The sequence below is a fragment of the Coffea arabica genome, chromosome 10c, assembly GCF_036785885.1.
Source record: "Coffea arabica cultivar ET-39 chromosome 10c, Coffea Arabica ET-39 HiFi, whole genome shotgun sequence".
Classification (NCBI taxonomy): domain Eukaryota; kingdom Viridiplantae; phylum Streptophyta; class Magnoliopsida; order Gentianales; family Rubiaceae; genus Coffea; species Coffea arabica.
In genome coordinates, this window is record NC_092329.1 from 15,325,019 (window position 1) to 15,346,722 (window position 21,704).

The 21,704-nt window shown below is 36.3% G+C and overlaps 2 protein-coding genes across 7 annotated transcripts; one reads left to right on the top strand and one right to left on the bottom strand.

Annotated features, from left to right (window-relative positions):
• Positions 1-305: 305 nt before the first annotated feature.
• Positions 306-12,249, top strand: LOC113714627 (uncharacterized). 6 transcript variants are annotated; one of them, XM_072069286.1, is made up of 11 exons: positions 446-526; positions 1,190-1,252; positions 1,882-2,015; positions 3,120-3,264; positions 3,366-3,493; positions 4,476-4,547; positions 6,115-6,241; positions 6,323-6,447; positions 6,705-6,746; positions 9,976-10,188; positions 11,914-12,249. In XM_072069286.1, exons 3-11 carry the CDS (start codon positions 1,908-1,910, stop codon positions 11,980-11,982), a joined length of 1,029 nt encoding a protein of 342 aa, XP_071925387.1. In that variant the 5' UTR covers positions 446-526; positions 1,190-1,252; positions 1,882-1,907; the 3' UTR covers positions 11,983-12,249. The 6 variants fall into 6 exon arrangements, with proteins under 6 accessions (XP_027094371.1, XP_027094370.1, XP_027094373.1 ...); XM_027238570.2 differs by lacking the exon at positions 1,190-1,252 and having other exon boundaries at positions 306-526; positions 11,295-11,952; XM_027238569.2 differs by lacking the exon at positions 1,190-1,252 and having other exon boundaries at positions 307-526.
• Positions 12,250-16,455: 4,206 nt separating this feature from the next.
• LOC113713547 (stromal 70 kDa heat shock-related protein, chloroplastic-like) lies at positions 16,456-21,296 on the bottom strand. The gene is made up of 8 exons (XM_027237302.2): positions 20,611-21,296; positions 19,367-19,619; positions 18,530-18,609; positions 18,303-18,445; positions 18,128-18,226; positions 17,782-17,971; positions 17,268-17,666; positions 16,456-17,120 (listed from the first exon to the last, which is right to left on the bottom strand). The coding sequence occupies exons 1-8, from the start codon at positions 21,142-21,144 to the stop codon at positions 16,716-16,718; spliced, it is 2,103 nt and encodes a 700-aa protein (XP_027093103.1). The 5' UTR covers positions 21,145-21,296; the 3' UTR covers positions 16,456-16,715.
• Between the last annotated feature and the right edge of the window lie 408 nt (positions 21,297-21,704).

Genomic DNA, 21,704 nt, shown 5'->3' on the forward strand with positions numbered 1-21,704 from the left:
TAAGAGTTAGAAATTAGAATAATTATTTGACAAAAAAAAAGAAATTAGAATAATTAAACTAACTAAGTGCTATAAGCAATAACACTTATTGCCCTAAGACTTCGCATACAAAAGTTTTTATAAAAGTTTCACAGTAAATTATAGTAAAATTTTAAAAAATTTTATAAAAATTCAACAGCAAAATACAGTAAAATTTTAAACAAACTCAAAAAAACGGTTCTTACAAAAATTCTAAAGTAAATTATAGTAAAATTTGAAACAAACTCAAAAAAAAAAAAAAATTATGCCGTTTTGGTCAATGATCTTGTTCTATGTTTTTCCAGGGTGAGAAGTTGACACACTGCCAAATTCCCATCTCCTCCCTCGGTCATGCATCGAGCCGGAAGCTCCACTTCTCTTTTGTTAGTAACGGTTGTTAAATCATTAGAAGCGGTAGGTTTAGTTGGTAGGAGCAGCGGTAGGTGGAGTCAAAGTCCCAGCAGTCATCACACACTCCATCGCCACTTTTTCATCTCGAGAATCCCAGGTAATCAAACAAGAATCCCAATTTCCCAGGTAATCAAACTCCCTCGGTCATGTTATGATTGTTGTCTCTAATTGTCACTTCTCCCTTGATTAGAGATTACAATTCTGGGTGTTATTTGAGAAAATATTTCCTAGTTTTTGGGAATTCATAAAATATTGAAACATGGGTGTTGGGGTGGAAATGTTGGCATCAGAAAGTGTAACTTTATTGACCCTTTTCATTATAACAGTAATATTGGGATCTTGAGAACGTATTCTTATGACTTGCTAAGAGTGAAATGCAACTAGTTGGAATCTGCAAAATATGCAGCGGTGGCATCATTTGAAGTTCTTGTGATTGATGGTTGGCAACTTGCCATCTAGAACATTTAACACTAGAGATTCATCAAATTTTTGACTACTTTGAAGGATCCTCCATTTGGGTGTTGTTTCTGTTGATTTCTTTTGTTATGGTGGTAGTATCGCACCACTATGTTTCCTTGCCTTCAAAGCCATTTTATGATTGAATATGTTGTTTATCACGGGCTAGACGATACATGGTTATAATTTTTTATCTTCATTTTCACTTATATTTGGCTAGTGTCCATGCCAGAACAATTAGGAAGATTAAGACTGTGACTTACTGCATTAAAGTTATGATTTTTATTCTACTTTCCCATTTTAGGCTCTCCCTTTCCAAAGTTAAACAGCACATGTGTGCAATTAAACGTGGAATAAGTGCCAACAGGTAATGGCAGATGCATTTGAGATTTCATGGAGGCATTTGCCATTGTCTTATGCTCTGTATTTTTATTTTCTGTTGCCGTAGATGAATTGTTGAACATTGTATAATGATCCAAATTAGTCTCTACACTAAAAGAAAAAGGGTAGCCTACCCAAACAGAAAATCTTGGGAATGGTTTTGTTGCATTGCTAGCTTATACCAGCTTAGGTATTCTTATTTTCCTGACTTTTAGATCACATCTTTGGTATCTTTTCTTGATAGAGAACTGTTGAGCAGCAGTAAAATAAGCATTGTGTTGCTTTCTCTGCATAGCGAATGCATTCTTTCTCTAATTAGTTAAAATCAGAAGGTAATGCAGTGAGTTAGAATCGAATGAAAGAGTTTTGAGATGTAACACAGGAGGAGGTTTACAGGTTCCAAAAATAATGACAAGAAACAGTATGATTGCAATTTGACAGTAGGTGATGAATTAAAAATATTACATTCTAATCATGCTGCAGTTTATCTGGATATATGCAAATGTATAATGTATTTTTCTGTCTATTAGAATTGAACAACAAAAGAACATGTTAGGATAAAGTTGTGCTTTGAAGGTACAAATGGTATGCTGTTTGACATTTAAGCTTATGAAGGCAGGCATAGTGGGGAAGGCCAAAAAATGGACAATGGAAGTGATCAAGTTACACGCGTTCTTTTTTGTGGGCCTCACTTTCCAGCATCTCATGATTATACAAGAGAATATCTGCAGGACTATCCATTTGTAAAGGTAATTAACTTCGTAACTTCCATAATTATGTATATGATTGTATGTCCTAAAGCTAGTCACTTCTCATAATTGCAGCACCAAGTAACATAAATCTATTTGTATTTGGAAACAATGTACAAATTTCTACTGCATGAGTTGTACAAATTGTCAAGTATAATCATCTGAACAAAGTTTTGCCAAAAATATGAACCTGGTTTTATGAGATATGGAGAAGATCTAAGAGTTATGCAAATAATCTAATATTGTTACTTATACTAATCTCTAAGCTCGACATGTTTAAAATGGGAAGTTTGATTAAATGCAGTTAGTCCCCATGTGTTACATGCCTATCGTACTAGAAAAATTATGTACTTTGGGCAAATAAGGTACTCACCTATGCCCACTTGCAAAAGCCAAATTGCACCTTTTCTTGAAAAGTGGTCAGCTTTGTAGCTTAAAATATTATAGTGAAATGTGGTACAGTGCATAAAGCTCTGCTAGTTCTAACATGTTCAAGCTGCATCCAAATAAGCAAGGAAAAATGATTCAAGAGCATTTGGAACATAATTATGGAAGAAAAACTGTAAATGATATGGTATAGGTACTGTGAGGAGAGTTAGCTGGTAACTGGTATGGAAAAGGATTTCAACTAAGTGCTGAAAGTGGCAGAGAGATAGGATTAAGAGGATGAAAATTATGACATAATTGGGGACATGTCAGAACTGCAATTAAGAACTAATAAGTATATTGAGATTCAAGATATGTATATGCCTGTAGGGAGAGTTTGTACTTTTCTATTATTCCGTCATACAGTTTTTAGCAACTACACTTGTACAGTTTTTACCCTTTTAGCCTGATTCACTATTTTTTTTCTCCTCACTTTTTACTGTGCGATTGTCTAAATTCAAGTTCATCGTAATGCTTTCACTTTTGCTTTGTCTTTTCAAAATTGAAGAAATACCAATTGGCTTTCCAAGTTTTGATTAATAGTTGTGCAATTAAGTTTTCTCTTCTCTTTCTGGTCTGTTGATGCTTCTCTGACATGTTTTTGGATAGTTGAGTGACAGTTGTAGACTTACATCCATATAAATGCTTTGTTAAGCTTTTTTATCCTTTTTATTGCAGGTTGATGATGTTCCATTTGACAGTGTGCCTGATGTAATTGGAAACTATCATCTTTGTGTGGTAAAAAGTATGCGACTGAACTCAGAGCTGATTTCTCATGCAAAGAGGATGAAGCTCATTATGCAGTATGGGGTTGGCTTGGAAGGTGTTCTTTTACACTTACATGAAGCTCGTGAACTTTCTTGTCTATGTCAATCTTCCCCTGATGCTCTGTCTAATTTAGTGGTTTTTTTTGGTTACATAAAGGTGTTGACATTGGTGCTGCATCAAAGCATGGGATAAAGATTGCCAGAATTCCAAGTGGTGCAACAGGAAATGCAGTATCATGTGCTGAAATGGCCATATATCTGATATTGGGTCTTCTTCGTAAACAAGTTGGTTGTTTCAGCCCTTCTGTTCTGTATGATTTACCTAGCAACATAGAGTAGACATTAAGCAAGTATTTCTATTTTGCTAATGTCTACAGAATTTCTGTTAGGTGATTGAAAATGATGATTACTTGCATTGGACTTTTGATATAGGAGTTGCAAATCTACTTTGGAGATGAATCATTTTCACTGGGGGGAGTAGGATGATCTGACGTACAATCATGATGTACCCTTAAAAACCTCATGAATTGCTCGCTTCTGTTCTATTTATTGTTACTTCTGCTTATGCTTTTGACCTGTCTGGAAGAAGTTTATATGCCTGACCTGGCTCCATAGATGGGGTTTTCATCTTATTTAAACATGTACCTTGATGATGAAACACCATTATGATGCATAACTTATAACTTTTTGTGACTGGTATTTGGGAGTCTTGAGCCTTGCCTATGACCTATTTCTCCTTAAAGAGGCACAACTAATTAAAGCCTGTGATGACTTTTTACTTTAGCATATGAAGGATCTATTGTCAAACTGATTGACTTATTTGAAATCATTTAGGCTTCCAAGTATTCTCTGTTCACAGCTCTTCTACATCTGCAGTTCTGTCTTTGTACTCTTTTTCTACGTTGGTTACGTACATGTACTTGTAATGTGATCAAGGTGGTCTGTATGCTTAAAGTTACCTTTTTTTTTGGAAGTCTATTTTCACTTTGTCTTCCTTGTCATGGAGTGAGATGGGGTTAGGTGTAGGGGGAAGGGCATCACTACAATTGCGTATTTATCCTTTTTCATCCGCATCCATAATATCTCCACAATTTTAACGTGTAGTCAGTGTTTTGTTGGAAGCAGAGAGTGAGAGGGGGGTTTGTTGTATGTCACCTAATTAAGAGTACGAGTATCAACATATAGTCTAAGGTGTACATGTAGCCACTTACTTGGTGGGTCCAGAAATAGGTAAAGTTTGTGCTTAAGCATGATGCTATTATTTCAGAATGAAATGCAAATTGCAGTGAAGCAGAGAAAACTTGGAGTGCCAGTTGGTGACACCCTTCTGGGGAAAACAGTGAGTTTCTGAGTTCCTTCGGAATGAATACTCCCTTTCTTTTTGTGCCATCTTTCCTTATGGTAATTTTATCTTGCTTGACATTACACCCTACTTTGAAATTGAACTCCATATTAACAGTGGCACCAAATTCTGAGGTGCATTGGGACCCATAGCGGGGAAAAAGGGAAAACATGGCATGACAAGCTACTAATCTACTACTAAACATATCTCCTATGATTTTTGTCTTATGGGACATCATGAAAGGAAATTCCATTCAGGGAAAAGGAAGAATCTTTTCAATAAACTAATAATGAAATGTGAACAGTTAGAATGAAACAAAAAAGGAGTTAGTTTTTGCATCTTCCTATTTGCTATGGTACTGTATATGGTAGGATAGATACCTCTCTGGTTAATTAATTTCATCTAGTATGGACTTATCACTTATGTACAAGTGCAAATGAACTGAAAGTTGCTAGCTCATGTGAATGGGTGCTTTTAGGTCTCAGAGTGGTAATCTTTGCTGAAACTGCCTACTTTGCTTCCAACTTGAGATGTGATTCTTATTAGCTGAGTTAATCATCTTAGCAGGGAGAAATTGGGTACAAGAACTGAATCGACGGTTTAAAGGAGGTTAATATAGGGAATGTTTGTTTGGTCCAGCCTATCTTCGTTTGGTAGTTGTATTCAAGGTTCAATTAGTCAATTACTCAAGTTGACAGAAACTGAAAACTAAGTTTAAGTATGTTGTGTTAGCAAGGAACTCCCACTTAACAAATTGGATGCTAAATACTTTGACATGTTATTGTGGATGCTGAATAGTGTAAATTTTTTAGAGATTTTTGCGAAAATATACGACAATTTGCAGTTTAAGATCTTCAAAGTTAACCTTAGGGAAAGGGAGGAAGGATCTGGAGATGCATGAGTATGTCCAGGAGAAGAACTGAGCATGATGCTAACAACCTCGGAGTAATGGCAACATGCAATGCTATAAAGGGGAAGGGTGTTAAGATTGCTTAGGACTTTAAATCAGCTGACCTTTATGGTCATATTTGTTGCCAAGCAACTGCTGCATGAAATGGTAGGGAAGTATGAAGGACAAACATCGTGACAAGTGAAGTTTGCAAGAATAACACGTATTTTATAAATCTATTTGTTTTTTTATGTCAATAGTATTTATGGGTAAAATGCTCACTGAAAATGGAATTTTTGGGGATGGTTAATCTCCTAATTTTGGTGTCTATAATTTCCAAAATGTCAAGCAATTTTCAAGCAGAGGGCATAATTTATTTTAACCAAACTTGACATTCTTGTTGCTAGCTACTAGTTTGAATTATAGTTAATGAACAATGTCAAGCTCGTTACCATTTATGATTTGCATGATAGGTAAGCCCAATCTCGGCTAATGTCTATCTACTTCATTGCATTTACAGAGTGAATATGTCTACATAGTCATAATGCAAATTGCCATTAAAATTGGACTTGCATCTTGGTAAACTGTGGTTAAGATCTTAGTTGGAGACTTTTTAGTGTTTCATCATTTTGCTATTGCTGCTGTTTGTGAACTTGTGGTGCATAATTCCTGTAGGTATTCATTATGGGATTTGGAAATATTGGGATTAAGTTAGCACAGCGTTTGCGTCCATTTGGTGTGAAAATAATTGCTACCAAGCGCAGTTGGGCGTCATACTTAGACAAGTCATGCAAAACTGAAGGTATGAAGCCTGTGTATGAAAACTTGCTTGCTGACATCTTTTTGTGAATGTTGTTTTCAATGTCTTATCATATATTTACAGCATTCTGCACTGAAAATGGCACTGAAGATGATCTAGTTGATGAGAAGGGAACTCATGAACATATCATTGATTTTGCGAGTAAAGCTGACATAGTGGTCTGTTGCTTAGTAATGAATGCAGAAACGGTTAGGCCTCTCTGTGTTGCATTGATGTTTCCCATATACTTGCTTCTGACGAAATTTTAGTTATATATTGGTTATAACATAATCTAAGAGATGGGCAATAACTTACCAACAGAATAAACAGGATTTATGTTATGCACTTCCATTTGTTAGCTCAAAATTCACAACTGATTCAAAGTTATCCCATCATGGTGTTGCTACATTGTCTTACTTGTCAAACTATGAATTTTCATCTTTTAATTTCCCAATTTTACTTCCAGGCTGGCATTGTGAATGAGGGTTTCATCTCTTCAATGAAAAAGGTTGGTTCCCTCAACACGACTATTCTTGATGCATGCATATCACTATACTTGGGTTTTAATTAAGTCTATGAAATGAAGGTTATAAAAGCCTTTCACATATGTACTTTCACTTTGAATTTCCATCTAAACTTTTTCATGGAAATATATTAAAATTGTGAATTTTTAAATGAGTCAATATATAGTTGTCATGTTAAACCATTGTGATGAGTCCTAGTTACAAAGACACCTGTTTTTTCCCAATTTTTTCTGGGTAGGAAGTTCGAACCTGGCATGTATTGTATCTAGGTCAATGTCCTTACTGCTGCTAAGATGGCTGGACTGCAATTATGAAGTGTAAAATCATTAATCGAAGAATAAATTCAGGAAATGTGCATTTTGAATAAAATCTAATGTGGCATTTCCCAATATTCTTCAGTTGGCTGCTTTTTTAGCGGTAGTTGTTAATATCCATGTGCAGTAGTGATTTTTTATCAGATAATTAGTTGTCTGGTAGTTTATGAACACCAATCATTTTTGGTTTCAGAATCCACTTCAATAACTTTTAGATTTTCCAGTGATGATCTAGGTAACTGACGAGGATTCATCATTAGAAATATTTTGATCCCTAACTTCGCAAACATGTAAAAAGTATTCTACAATTTTGAGGAAAGTGATTTGCCATGATATTGGTCAAAACGATTGTTGTCTACAGTATATAATTTGATACGCACAGGAAACTTGTCTGGTTTAAAACATGATATAACATCATACATTTAACTAATTATGACCTTCTAAATTTCAGCTGAAAGAAAAAATCGAAATGGATCTTTATCAGGTTTTAAATTGGGTAAAGGACAAATTCTCTTCCTACGAGTGAAACTTGTAAATAGCTGTCCAACCATCTGAGAGCCCCGTGCATCATAAGCCTCATGTTTTTACAAATTTGTGTGTCAGCCTTCCGTTTAAAGTGGATGCTTGGAGCTAGTTTTCATGCCAAAATGACCTATATAACCTTTCTTTTATGACACCAACATGATTAGGCTTTGAAGATTCACTTAATAGTTTTTAAGTGGGAGGGGTTAACAACAGAGTGTAGAGGTTCACCCCCCACCCCAAATTACAGTTTTCCTCCTGAAGTTGACTCCTTATAACACTTTGCCCCGCTGAACTTTAAATATATACACTTTGTCTCCTTCATTGACTAGTCAAACATTAATGATAAATTTTCCATCTAAAATTTTGACAAAATGACATTAATGCCCATACATAATGGTTCTAGAATGATGCTTATCCTTTTAATTAGATTATGAAACATCTTATTAGAAAAAACACAAAGTCACATGATTTAAAAAATTTAAAAATAAAAGATGGTATAATACCAAAGAATTGAAAAATTGTATTGTGGAAAAAAAAAGAATTTTAAAATTCTTAAAACTTCTACACAAGTTTTGCATCACTTATCTTTCTTCCTTTAAATTGTAAATGGATTGGTTTTGATAATTTTCATTTACCTTGCAATTTTACAAGATTTTCATGAGTCAATAAGATGTTGTTTGGTATTTTAAACTGTATTCACACCTTGCTTTGTATTTTGTTTGAAATCTACGGCTCTGTTTGGATACAGACTTTTTTGAAAAACAATTTTTTCATCTATAATGCTACAGTAATATGCAAACAAAAATAACTCCAAAAATACCATATTCATACAATATATCAAAAACAACTCCAAATATATAAAAAAATACACAACTATCCATCACTCTCCACCACCACGGCCACCACCTTACCTCCACCACCCCCACGCCCGCAACCCTTTCTTCTCTCTCCTCTCTCTCTCCGCCCATCTTTCCTCCCTCTCCCCTCCTCCTCCTCCTCCTTTTTTCCTCTTCCTCTCTCTCCTTCTCCTTCCTCCTTTTTTCTTTCCCTTTCCCCGCCTCCCAATTTCCTTCCCCTCAACTGACCGCAACCTTCCTAGTCACGATCAAATCTGATCACGACCAAGATGGTTGTGGTTAGAGTGGTGGCTAAAGTTGCAGCCACCACCCGCGAGCAGGAGAGGGGTTTGGGGTTGTTGGGAAGGAGGGGAGGGGGGAGAAGGGAGAGGAAAGAGGGAGGAGGAGGAGGAGGAGGAGGAGAAGGGGGAGGAAATAGAGGGGAGGAGGAGAGGAAGAGAAAGGAGAGAGGGGGAGGAAAAGGGAGGGGATAGTGGTGGGACGTGTAAAATTTTAAAAAAAATATCCCAAAAAAATTGTAAATTATAAAAATACTCAAAAATATATTTTAAAAATACCTCTAAAAACAATCCAAAAAACATCTACAGTAAAAGTTTTTCATATACACGGCTACAGTAAAATTTTTGAAAAACACCTCCAAAAACAGCTACATTTTTTCTAGAAAAAATGGAGATTCTCTAAATACATTTTTCAATACATTTTTATTTTTTAGTCATATTTATCTGATGAAAAACACATTAAAAAGTGCTACAATGAAAAAATATTATCAAATAATGTTCATTCCAAATGCAGCAATTAATTTTATTTCATTTAAAATAAGTATTGCTTTTGGCATTGAGATAAACACATTGAGTTGTTTAGACTTCTTTTTATAGATTATCTAATTCATTTTCGAACTAAAAGGTCAAAATGCATAGTGTAATTGTGTTTAAATGCATTTAGCAACTACTAAAGAAATAGGTGCTTATTATGTTACAGTTATTGTGTGTGTTTGAGAATTAGCCAAGGGTATTTTGGTGATGAAAAATATAACTTTATCTTAACCCTGTCAAAAAGTTAACCACGAGGGGTAGAGTGTATATATTAGAAGTTTAAGGGGGCAAAGTGTTACAAGCGCCCAAGTTCAAGGGGAAAAATGTAATTAACCCCAAAAAATTTAACAGAGGTTGATTATGTAGCAAAGCTATATGGCTGATACTGGAAGTGACCGCATTTTGTTTGCATGCTTGTGCTTGTGTGCTTGGATGCATGTCTCTTGTAGAGAGGGAAGAGACAAACTTAAGCGTACCTTCAACAGCACCATTAAGTTTCAATTATTTATTTCTTTATCACTAATTTCTTCTTATTTATGGTTGAATCATATAATATTTTGTGTTTATTTTCCCATCATATCTTCAATAATGTCTTTGTGCATTTTTACTAGCATTTTGATGTTGCATTGATAAGAAAAGCATTCATGATTAAAGCAACTTTTCAAATAATATGTTGGACTGTATTTGCATTACTATGGGTTTCAGGGTGCCTTGTTGGTTAATATAGCTAGAGGAGGCCTCTTGGACTATAATGCTGTTCTTCATCATCTTGAATCAGGCCACTTGGGAGGATTAGGAATTGATGTTGCTTGGACTGAACCATTTGATCCTGATGATGCTATCTTAAACTTCCCTAATGTCATTATTACACCTCATGTTGCTGGGGTTACAGAATATTCTTACAGATACATGGCCAAGGTATGGACATACTTAAATTCTCTACGTCATAGCTGGAATACTGTCCTAATTTACTTAAGCCCTCAAGTTACATTAGTTGTTCAAACATTCATATATTTGTTTTTACTGGAGCTCATACACAGACAATCACATGATCGTATATATTTGCCTAACTGGATTTAATCAAGTTCCAATTAGTAGCGAATGAGGACTGTAAGATTCAGGTAGTCCTAGTGCATGTGGTGTTGATGAAAACGTTGGAGAGTTGACAAGCTTATAGGATGGGGTATTCTAAGCTTTAAATGGTGGGTTGTGGTAGTGTGGTGGACTGGAAAGAGTGTCAATGGACTGGCACTTTCTTGGAGGTTGTATTGCATTGCTGAGAATTGTAGATGCAAATCCTAGTGATCTTAACATTGTTATCCTAAATGAAAGCAAATTGTGATGGAAATATAGTCTGTGTAGGAAAAGTGATCAAATTTTTAGACCTTGCTGGAAATACATTGACACCAAATACCAAGATTTGGATTACATTGGCCGAAATGCAAATTTGCAACAAATACATGCTTCACTACAATTCCATGTGATAATAGATAGATAATAAAACCTTGATATAACACGATTACTTTTGCTGTTGGTACTTGCTCTGGTGGTGAGGTCCAGTAAGTGCTCCACTAGGAGTGCTTAGGTCCCCATGGGACTCTCCACTAGGAGTGCTTAGGTCTCCATGGGACTCTTAATTACTAGAGGTCTTACATTGTGAATTTGTTTAGATTAGCTTGTCCTGTTGGCAATTTAGGCTCTGGTGCTATCCATCCAAATATCGTTCATGATGACAGTTCCATATTTCATCATTCAAGCATCTGATTGACTTGAAGGTTACTAATCCATTTGTTCTTTAGTTGGTCTAGAAACCATCTTGCTCGTCCAGTTAGATTGTTTGTCAAATCCCTTCAAACTCATTGACAAGTATATGTCATGTTAAGCACGTTGTGATGATTTTCAATTATTTGACTATTTAAAACTAAAATAGAACCTTGCTTTTCCATTTTGTTGTGAACAAAATTCTATATTGATGCAGATACTTTTGATTGTCTTCTTGTTTGCTGGATCATCTTTTTCTCTAGGGAATTCATAAGAAAGCCACTGGAATTTCATTCATGATGTGCACCATTGTGCACTGAAACTCATTTTCTAGAAGTTCCAGTCGTGATGGCCTCAACATGACTCGAGTTACAGTCTACCCACCATGTACAACTACAAATGACTATTGACATGCCTTATGGAGTTGCACTGAAGAATCAGCACAATGAACCTGTTGAAGCTTTAGATAGATGAATTCATGTTATTTATGCTTTCATTGTAGAGAGCTATGTTACTTAAGACCCTTCACTTTGTCCTGCCGTACCATGTCCGACCCTTCACTCTGCACTAGAGTAGCCATGTCAGTGGGAACCTGTAGCCAAGTCCGAGTAACTTAGGTAGAGAGTAATAGTAGCAGAGGTCGGAGGTCCTTGACATAAAGTTGCATCAAGTTGAAATGCTCCTGAAAGCTTAAATGGCTTTAAACAAGATACCAAATTCTAAAATCAGATTAGACACATTTAAAAATACTTTTTCATGCAGGTAGAAATGTCCCAAGTAATTGGTGCCCCTGTGCCAGAAACATTTTGCTACTTTTCTGGTTCAAAGTCATTCATACCTCTTGGATGGTAATATTTGAATTCTCTTATTCAATTTTTTCAGGTTGTTGGAGATGTTGCCCTACAAGTCCATGCTGGAAAACCTTTGACAGGGATTGAGATTGTCAACTGATTTAACTCAGGATTCTTTACCTGATTTACACATATTGTTCTGCCAGCAACCATTTGGCTGTATGCTGTAATACATAAGAACTAGAAATGGAGTTGCGCATGATTCAGCAAAGCATGCCAAGGAAATTTGGTTGCAAGATATTCCTGAACTTGTGATGCGTTAGTATTGTAGCGATATCCCTTGACTCACTCATGTTACAGTGGCAGATCTACTGTGTGCAAATTTGCAGTCCATTAACATTTATTGAAAATTTACTGTTACTGGAAAGATTGTCGTCTTTTATTATAATCACCCCCAACATAATTGTGATGGTTTCTATTCTCTATGAAATGGTCTTCAAACTAGTGATATATCTTCTACCAACATTAGTTTCCATTTCAGGAGATAAAATAGATATGAAAGGTGAGAGAAGAGTAATGCAATTTTGAAAACTAAGGGGCGATGCTTTAGTTGCATTTGTGTAAAACTTCATGAGGACTTGTTCTGGTGTAAAATCTTTTCTGCCGGGCAGGCTAGATTTTGAATTCTCTCTCTCTTTTTTTTTTTCCCCGCCTTATTCCCAACTGAAATTCACATCTAGCCAAAAGGTTAAAATTGAATTCGGGTAGACACAATTTTGAAGTTCTTGAACACATAGCCACTATTTCAAAGGCCAAATTGGCAGTCTTATGAAAAAACAAACTACAAAGAATAATATATCCCCACTGTTGTCTGTTCATATTTGACAACATACGTCAAGTCATATTCACGGGCTAAAATATTTCTTGTAAATTATTTCCATAGGCATTGGATTCTCATTTACATAAAGAGGCTAAGGACATGTTTGATAATCCAATGCAGCATTAAAATTTAATGAATTCAATTCTTAACATATTCAAACACATTTGATAATAAAAAAAATTGAGTATCTGAATCAATTAAATGACATTGAATTTCTTAGACAAAACTTGCTTTAAAAAATAAGTGGTAAGTTATTCACTTATCACTTAGGGTGCGTTTGATAAAATGAAATTTTGAAAATTGAAATACATTTAAGTGTATATCACATTTAGTGATAAGTGAAATTTAGTGCCACTTAATTAATTCAGATATTCTTTTGACGAAAAAAAATTAATTCAGATATTCAATTTTTAGTTATTAAATGCATCTGAATATATTAAAATTTGAATTCATTAAGTTTATGTGCTGAATTGGATTATAAAACAGGGCCTTAATGTGATATACAGTCAAATGTGTCAGATTTAGTACTTAATAATTCAATAGTTTAACGGATTTAAACTTTAGATTTCAAATTTCAGTTTTCAAATTTCTATTTTATCAAACGCATTCTAAATCCAAATGTAATCAATTCTATTTTCTTCTACATTTTTAGTGTCATCATGCTTGTGAATTTTTGTTCTTAACAAACTAAACCCAAAAGACTTGTGCCTTGGGAGATATTCTTGTCACCTTCTTTGAATACTTCTATTAAGTTCTGTTTGATGATAAAATGGTACTAACCTTCAAGACTGGCCTCCTAAACTCCTTTCCGTTGATGATACCAGGACAGAATACTAATGGTTTACAAAAATTTTCATGACACACACTATTACGTATTTAAGGGGGATCTAGTGATACCTAATTATCAATCAATAGATTAGTTTCACATACCAAAATTCCCGAGTCTTATACGCCTTGACTATTTTAATCCAATTTTTAATCTAGAAACTGCATGGTGAATGCTGTCGTAAGAAAGCAGGAATTAAGAAGGTTGTTAGGCAAAAACAACGCTTGACACCACCGGCCATTATGGAAAATGACAGAAGAACCTGGTATTGGAACTTGGATGGAAGTGGCAATATAATGTTTTGTCACTTCATGGAAGCAGACAGTTCACATGGCCAATTGCCGGACAAACACGTTAAACAGGCAGACATGCACAAACATGAAAGGAAAAATGTTTCAACAGGCTTACCAAAGGCAAGTTGGAGGAAAAAAACAAAGCCATGGTGTGTATCGCAGTGCCATTTCACACGACAGTTGTCATGGATGGAGTCAAGAAGATTTCTCCATCAACCCATATTTAACTATGTCTTGATGCTGAAATCTTTGACGATATGAGGTATGATTTTCCACATTTTCAAAGTAATTCCAACCACCATTTCTGGCATTTACCTGACTTTGATAACCCCTCTTTTCATTGGACCTCAAATTCAGTGGGAAGTGTGTTTCCTGTGCCTTAGATCCAGCTCAAGCATTTAGTACTGGTCATCCTTTCTTCTTTCTTCTTTCTTCTTTTTGCCTTTTTCTAGTAAACGCTTATAAGATTATCTGTCTTATTTGGTGATCAAGTAAGAATCAAGAGTCAATTTAGGCATAGTTGAAATTAGCTGTTGCATAACACATGTTTAGTCCTTTTCCCTTTGACTCTACCTTTAGGCATAGTCTGTTTGGATGGAAAGAAAACATATAATGTCAAAGAAAGGATTAGGGGAAAAAGATATAATAATAGCTTGTTTGGAAGTTTTTAAGTGAGAGAAAGGAAAAGATCTTTTTTAAAAAAAAAAAAAAAAAAAAGTCCCCATATTTTCCTACCAAAAGTGGAATAAAATGGAAGCAAAACTCAAATACTCTTTACTACCAAATGTAAAATACTAATTGTAAAGAGAGTTTCTCTTCTCTTCTTTTCTTGTCCAACTTAAGTTTTAGTTTCGCCTTCTAAGTCCTCTTAAGCTTCTTTCATAGAAAAATTGAGTCTCTATCACTATTGGCTACAGCACCCTACTTGAGAGTTGTAAGCAGAAGAAAGGAAAATGAGTAGATACTCAAGAATGAAAGAAGACAGCACAGGAAGATCAAAATCCATAGATTTTTCTGATCTTTCTTTACCACTCAAAGCACCAAAATCTATTTATGGTCACAAGCCTGAACCTCAAGAATCCAGAATAGACCAGAACAAGAACATACCAGAACTTACCAACGTTGATATCCATGACCCAACTCAGGAAGATCATCATGGGGACTCTGCTGGAGAGGTATTTGGAGTCATTTTGAGCCGAAAATGTTCGGTCTCCTCAGCTTCTTCTCAGAACTATTTCATGTGTGAGAAAGAAACTGCATCACTCCCAAATGCAGTGAGGAGGGTACTTTCTATGAGGAGATCATCCTCGGTCACCGAAGGCTACTCTAGAATTCACCACCAATGGGATCCAACAGAACATGATGAAGATGATGAAAATGTAACTCTGACTGCCGTGAAGACAAGATCCATCAAGAAAAGAGGCAAGTTTTTCAGAGCCTGTAAACGAATATTTCGATTCTAGTTTATGTACTTGAGATTTCAAACACCTGAAAGCATGCTTGTTCTCCAAAACTTGCCACAAGGAATATTTGGATTTTAGTTGAGTTCTTCCAGAGAAATCTAATGTTAAAAAAGACTATTTTGTGTTCTTTATTGTTGAACTTTGATTGCTTTCGGTGGTATTCTTTTGATTAGGGGAGGGGTAAAGGGATTCAAGCAGTGAGAATTTACTCTCATTTTGGGAAAGAAAAGCAAGATACACATGATTTGATAAAAAAAATCCTCCACTTTCTGGCACCTGCAGCAAATCCTGTTACTTTCATCTTCTGCAAGCAGTTTCGCTGGACCGGTATACATATTCAGATGTTCTGATGAATTCTATCAGAGCATTGCTTATTGATTTTGGCGAAAACTGGTTGACAACAAAAATTTTAGTTTCTGGCCTCTGTAGGCTGTAGCAGTTCCTAGGATTTTATCTTCCCGCAAAACCAGATTTTCTGCGATTAAGAATTCATCTTTACATGTTACTTCCAGCAATTGATGACATATTCCTGCAAAATCACCATCTGTATAACATAAAATTAGCTAGTCTTTGCAAATCTTTAGCAACTCAACAGAGCCACAGAAGTTGAGTGATGATGTTTCAGTACTTCATTCGAGATTTGGAAGCATGTAAGAAGAGGTTCCAAGATTACTTTTCTGGCAATCATGAGTTCTTGCCATGATCCATTCCCTTTTCCCAACTTCATGATTATTGGGGGTTAAAGATCGAGGAAATTTGATGCCTTGTTTCCAACTTTACGGTTCTCGGCGTTAATAATTGTAATTTGGAAAATGCCAAAAAAATGCTTTCACGGTTTAGAGCCTCCAGGCTTCATGCCTGTATTACACATGCTATTATTAATATCAACCAGAAGTAATCGGCAGTGGAGACCAATCTCTTCAACTTAGGAAGCAAATGCAAACAGCAAGAGAGATTTCCGCTTCGCCAAAAGAAAAGAACATTCGATTTCCGTGAAAACCACATGATAAACCTAACACTCGCATCGGGTTCTATGCACCGGTATCACAGTGAAGGGATAAATATAAAGCTTGACGATTTATCCAGAAACAATCCTTTTCACACGCAAGACTCGTGTCCAAAATCCTCTCGAAGACTCTGATTCCAATTTTGTGACGAAACAATGGCGCAATTGAGAAGAAAAACTGGTTGAAGAACCATGCACCGTAATCAAGCTCAATGTACTATATACAACTACAATCCCCCCTCTTACTAAGTGGATATGGCCTCAAATCCAGGAAACATAAAAAATTCTGGATGGCTATAGTATCTGGAACAGTTTAACCAGTATCACCAATCAAAACCAGCTGAGCAGTTTACCTGATATACATAACCCTACTATCAAAAATTCACACTTAGTTCACAAAACATCAGCCATTTCCTACTTTTTCTTCATTTGCTCTCGCTGAAGTCTGCATCAATAACATCACCATCATCTCCACCAGATGATTTACCTGTTGAACCAGATGCTCCAGCATCAGCACCAGGTGTGGGTCCATCTCCTGGAGTGCCCGGCTGGCCGTACAAAGATTGTCCGAGTTGCATCACTTCCTGGTTTAGTGCAGCCATGGCATCCTTAATGGCTTGGGTCGAGCCACCAGATACTGCATCCTTTAGCTCTGTCAATTTAGCCTCCACCTTCTCTTTGACGGCAGCAGGGACTTTTTCTCCTAATTCCTTCAGCTGCTTTTCAGTTTGGTAGATGATGGAGTCTGCTTGGTTCTTGGTGTCAATTGCTTCCCTCTTCTCCTTGTCCTCCTTTGCAAACTTTTCAGCCTCCTGAACCATCTTATCCACCTAATGTTTACAAGGCACCAGAAACAAATCAGTGATTTTGGAACCATTGCAGAACAATGAACTCTTCAAGGCTCAGAATCCAGACAAGATATCACTTTTCAACACCAAAACAACCATGACGTCTGACATAGGATATAAGATACGTACCTCATCTTTGGGTAAAGTGCTGGCACCAGTAATTGTTATGTCTTGCTTCTTTCCAGTACCCTTGTCAACAGCAGTAACAGATAAGATACCATTGGCATCAATATCAAATTTGACCTCGATTTGGGGAACACCACGAGGAGCTGGTGGGATACCATCTAAACGAAAGCTTCCAAGAGATTTATTGTCTTTCACAAACTCTCTTTCACCTTGCAACACATTAATTTCGACGCTTGTCTGTCCATCTGCTGCTGTAGAGAAGACCTCTGACTTGGAAGTTGGTAAGGTTGTATTCCTGGGGATGATTTTAGTCATTACACCACCCAAGGTTTCAAGGCCAAGAGACAATGGAGTCACATCCAGCAGAACAATGTCACTAACATCTCCAGCTAAGACCCCAGCCTAAAACCATTCAGAAAATTAAATGCATGGCTCAGCAAGAATTCATGTGCACGGCAAAAATAAGTACCAGATACAAAGGGAAAACAAAGTATGGCAATTCAAATGAAAAACAAACCTGTACTGCAGCTCCAAGAGCAACAACTTCATCAGGGTTCACAGTAACATTAGGCTCCTTGCTAGTCAGCTTTCTGACAAGGTCCTGGACAGCAGGTATTCTTGTTGACCCACCAACAAGAATTACTTCATCGATATCATTGAAGGAAAGCTTCGCATCCCTTAAGGAAGTCTGAACAGGTGTCTTTAGCCTATGAAGGTATTCGCAATCATCAGGGGAATACCAAAATTTTCAAGATCAATAAGATAGCAGTCGAATCAATTCAATTAAAAACCTGAACATTTAACTATCCACACGAGTACGACAAATGATACTACTGAATCTACCAATTTGAATAAATACCTACCGGTCTAGTAAATCTGAGCATAATTCTTCAAATTTGGCCCTTGTAACTGTCGTTTCAATATGTTTTGGACCATCTGCAGTAGCAGTAATAAAAGGCAGACTGCCAAAAAAGCCACTAAGTCAAACTGGACAGAGGACATACAAGCAAGTAAACAATAAATGTTATTTATAATTACCTAATATTAGTTTGGGTCAAAGAAGACAATTCTATTTTTGCCTTCTCAGCTGTCTCTGTTAGACGTTGAAGAGCTTGTTTATCTTTCAGAAGATCTATTCCTTCATTCCTCTTAAAGTCCTCAGCAAGCCAATCTACGACTCGCTGTGCAAAACCACAGATATACTTGTCAATAATGAGAATCTCCAATAAGAAACTCATTAAAAGAATAATTAGGTTGTTGTATACCTTGTCAAAGTCATCACCACCTAAATGTGTATCACCTGAGGTTGAAAGGACTTCAAACACTCCATCTCCCACCTCAAGAACTGCAAACAAAAGTCCAAGATTTAGTCCAAAAAGATGATATTAGGGTTAACACAACCAAAAATGTTCCTAAAATCTAATCTCTCTTTAAATGAAAATACTAATTATCTCAAATCTTATACAAAATGATACCGATGCAAGGCTACAAAACAAGAAAAACATATCAATCATGACAGATATCTGAAATTCTCGTCCAAAGATACATTTCACAAAATTGTTGCTTCTCAGGAAGAATATTAGAAGGAATGGTTGAACATCTTGGAGCATTTTTAACACCCATCATGGATTACTGAAGATTCCATCCCAAGATTGTATTTTTCCCCTTTTTTTTTCATATGCACGATATTACTCAGTACTTGTAACCACATTTTCTACACACTATGCAGCATTAACAAGTCATAACCAGTGCTCAAGCTGCCTTCAATTGATAGGATACTGGGAGATGCAAAGAATACAGCTGAGACTAAATTTGGTAATTCTTCCTTAGCGACCAAAGAGATGAAGAACACAGAATGGCGACGAAGACTGCCAGCAGCATAAGCTTTAAGTGACATCAAAAACTGACACTAATATCACCAGGACATGCCAATCTAGCTATCTGAAATATTTATTTGTATGGCATGAATTTAACAATGATTAAGAATAACATTTTTGCCGAAATGATTCTAGAGAAACTAATAAGGACTACCAAATGTGTTCCTGAATAACAAAATAATGCTAACACAACAAACAGGGAAGAGGATCAACAATTATCCATACCTGACACATCAAATGTACCACCTCCAAGGTCAAAGACCAGAATGGTTTCATTATTCTTCTTCTCAAATCCATAAGCCAACGATGCAGCAGTTGGCTCATTGATGATCCTGAGGACATCCAAACCAGCAATCCGACCAGCATCTTTGGTTGCAGTTCTTTGTGAGTCATTAAAATATGCTGGGACAGTAATCACTGCCTTGGTTACTTTATCATTTAAGAACTTTGATGCATCATCAACTAGTTTCCTCAATACCTGAAAAGGAAAAAAAAAACATTTCAGTGCATTATATTAGCTAAAGATTATCGTCCAGTGTGGTTAATGTACAATTAATGAAAAAGTCGTCATACACATAATGATGCAAGCCTTAACCATCTACCATAAACACACCAGATAAAAAACCACCAAAAACATTTCTTTCTCATAAAAGGTTAAACATCAACTGATGAAGAATGAGATATCCTAGTTAAAAAATAACAGGGCAACATAACCAAATATGAGACAGCGAGAATGGAGGAAACCTTTTGTTATTGTTTATTCTCATCTTAAAAGACATCCTATCTTGAATTTGAATTTTGACATACATCAGACGGATTCTTGCCTATTCTTCCTCTCTCCCCATTCACAATACCAAGTCAATCTAACAGTGCTTGTACTAAAGGCAAAAGTGAAAAAATGATTGGAAGCAAAAAGTCCATGTGTTCCAAATACCACTACCACATAGAAGATAAATGGCGTACCAAAATTACACTTTCTTAAATTTCCTAGACAATTAAATCATCAAAATAAACTCTAAAAGTTGCAATCAAGCTGCATTCTTTTAAACTTAAGATAATAAAGTCCTTCACCTTCGACAATAAACTCCAAAAGCTGCATGCAATATACCTGTACTCTTTTAATCTTAGACAAAAGTGGAAGAAAACTTGTAATTAGACATGTCAACATGCATACCCTGCATATAGACAAGAAGTAACAAGGCGAACCAAGAAACTGGTCGTCTGATTTACTTGACATTCGCTACAGAAAATACAACAGTTAACTCTCCAATCCATCTCAAGTTAACAGATGCATATTCAGCTCAATTGACGGGTAAAATGAATCAAATACCTTAAAACTCAAATCGAAAAAGTACATAATTAAAAAATTCAACCTCAATGGCTTCAACATCGTAGGATTAGTATCATGTGACATTATTACATCTGAAAGAACACTAAAACTGACAAAACTTATGAACTAATTTACTCACCTGCGCAGAAATCTCTTCAGGGGCAAACCTTTTACCAATAGCAGGGCACTCAAGTTTAACATTCCCATTCTCATCTCTCACAACTTTATACGAAACCTGCTTAGATTCCTCATCCACCTCAGACATCTTCCTCCCAACAAACCTCTTCACAGAGAAAAACGTGTTTTCAGGATTCACCACAGCCTGCCTTTTTGCAATCTGCCCAACCAATCTATCCCCGTTTTTGGTATAGGCAACCACAGAAGGCGTCGTTCTTTGCCCTTCAGCATTAGTAACTATAGTAGGCTTCCCTCCTTCCATGGCAGCCACTGCTGAATTCGTTGTCCCCAAATCAATCCCAACAACCTTTTCATTCACTACCCTCAAAGGCCTGTAGAACTGAGGTTTTCTGCCATTATTACTGCTTCTTGGCTTAAAATTACAGAAAGAAATTCTACTGCCATTTGGGCTGAATTTATTGCCTAAAAATGGAGTTTTATAATGCAAAAATGGGTTCTGAAATTGGGTTGCTGCTGCTGCTGATGAAGACGCCATTTTTATCAACTTTCAGGCTGATTTTTGAGCCAAAAGATAAACTTTATTGGTAAATAATTTGAGCAATATCGAGGGAACAGATTGGCTCTTGATAAAGTATACACCAAGAGAGGAAAAGGGTTTATTTAGTAGGTAAGGGAGAGGTGAGACGAGAGTGAGGTAGGAGATAGAAGACGGGGTCTCGGAAATTCTAGAACGGTCGGATGTCGTTGGATTCTGAAAGGTTAAGGGAGGAAGTATTAGCCGTAGGATGTAAGATTTTTGGACTGTGTTTGTTATCCAGTGGAGTGGGGCCAATAGGACAAAGGGGAAGGTCGTGGAGGTTCTGGTTCTAGTAAGCAAAATCTACTACACACTCGGTTGAGCATAGAGCTGTAAACGAATCGAATCGAACCGAGTATCTTATGTTTGAGCTCTGTTCGTTAAGCAGTTCGAACAACGTTCGTGTTCGTTCGTTAATTTTTGAACTCCAAACCTGTATTCGTGTTCGGCTTATTAAGCAAAATTCGTGTTCGAGTTCGAGTTCGTGTTCGACTCGTTTAACATAAATGAGCCGTTCG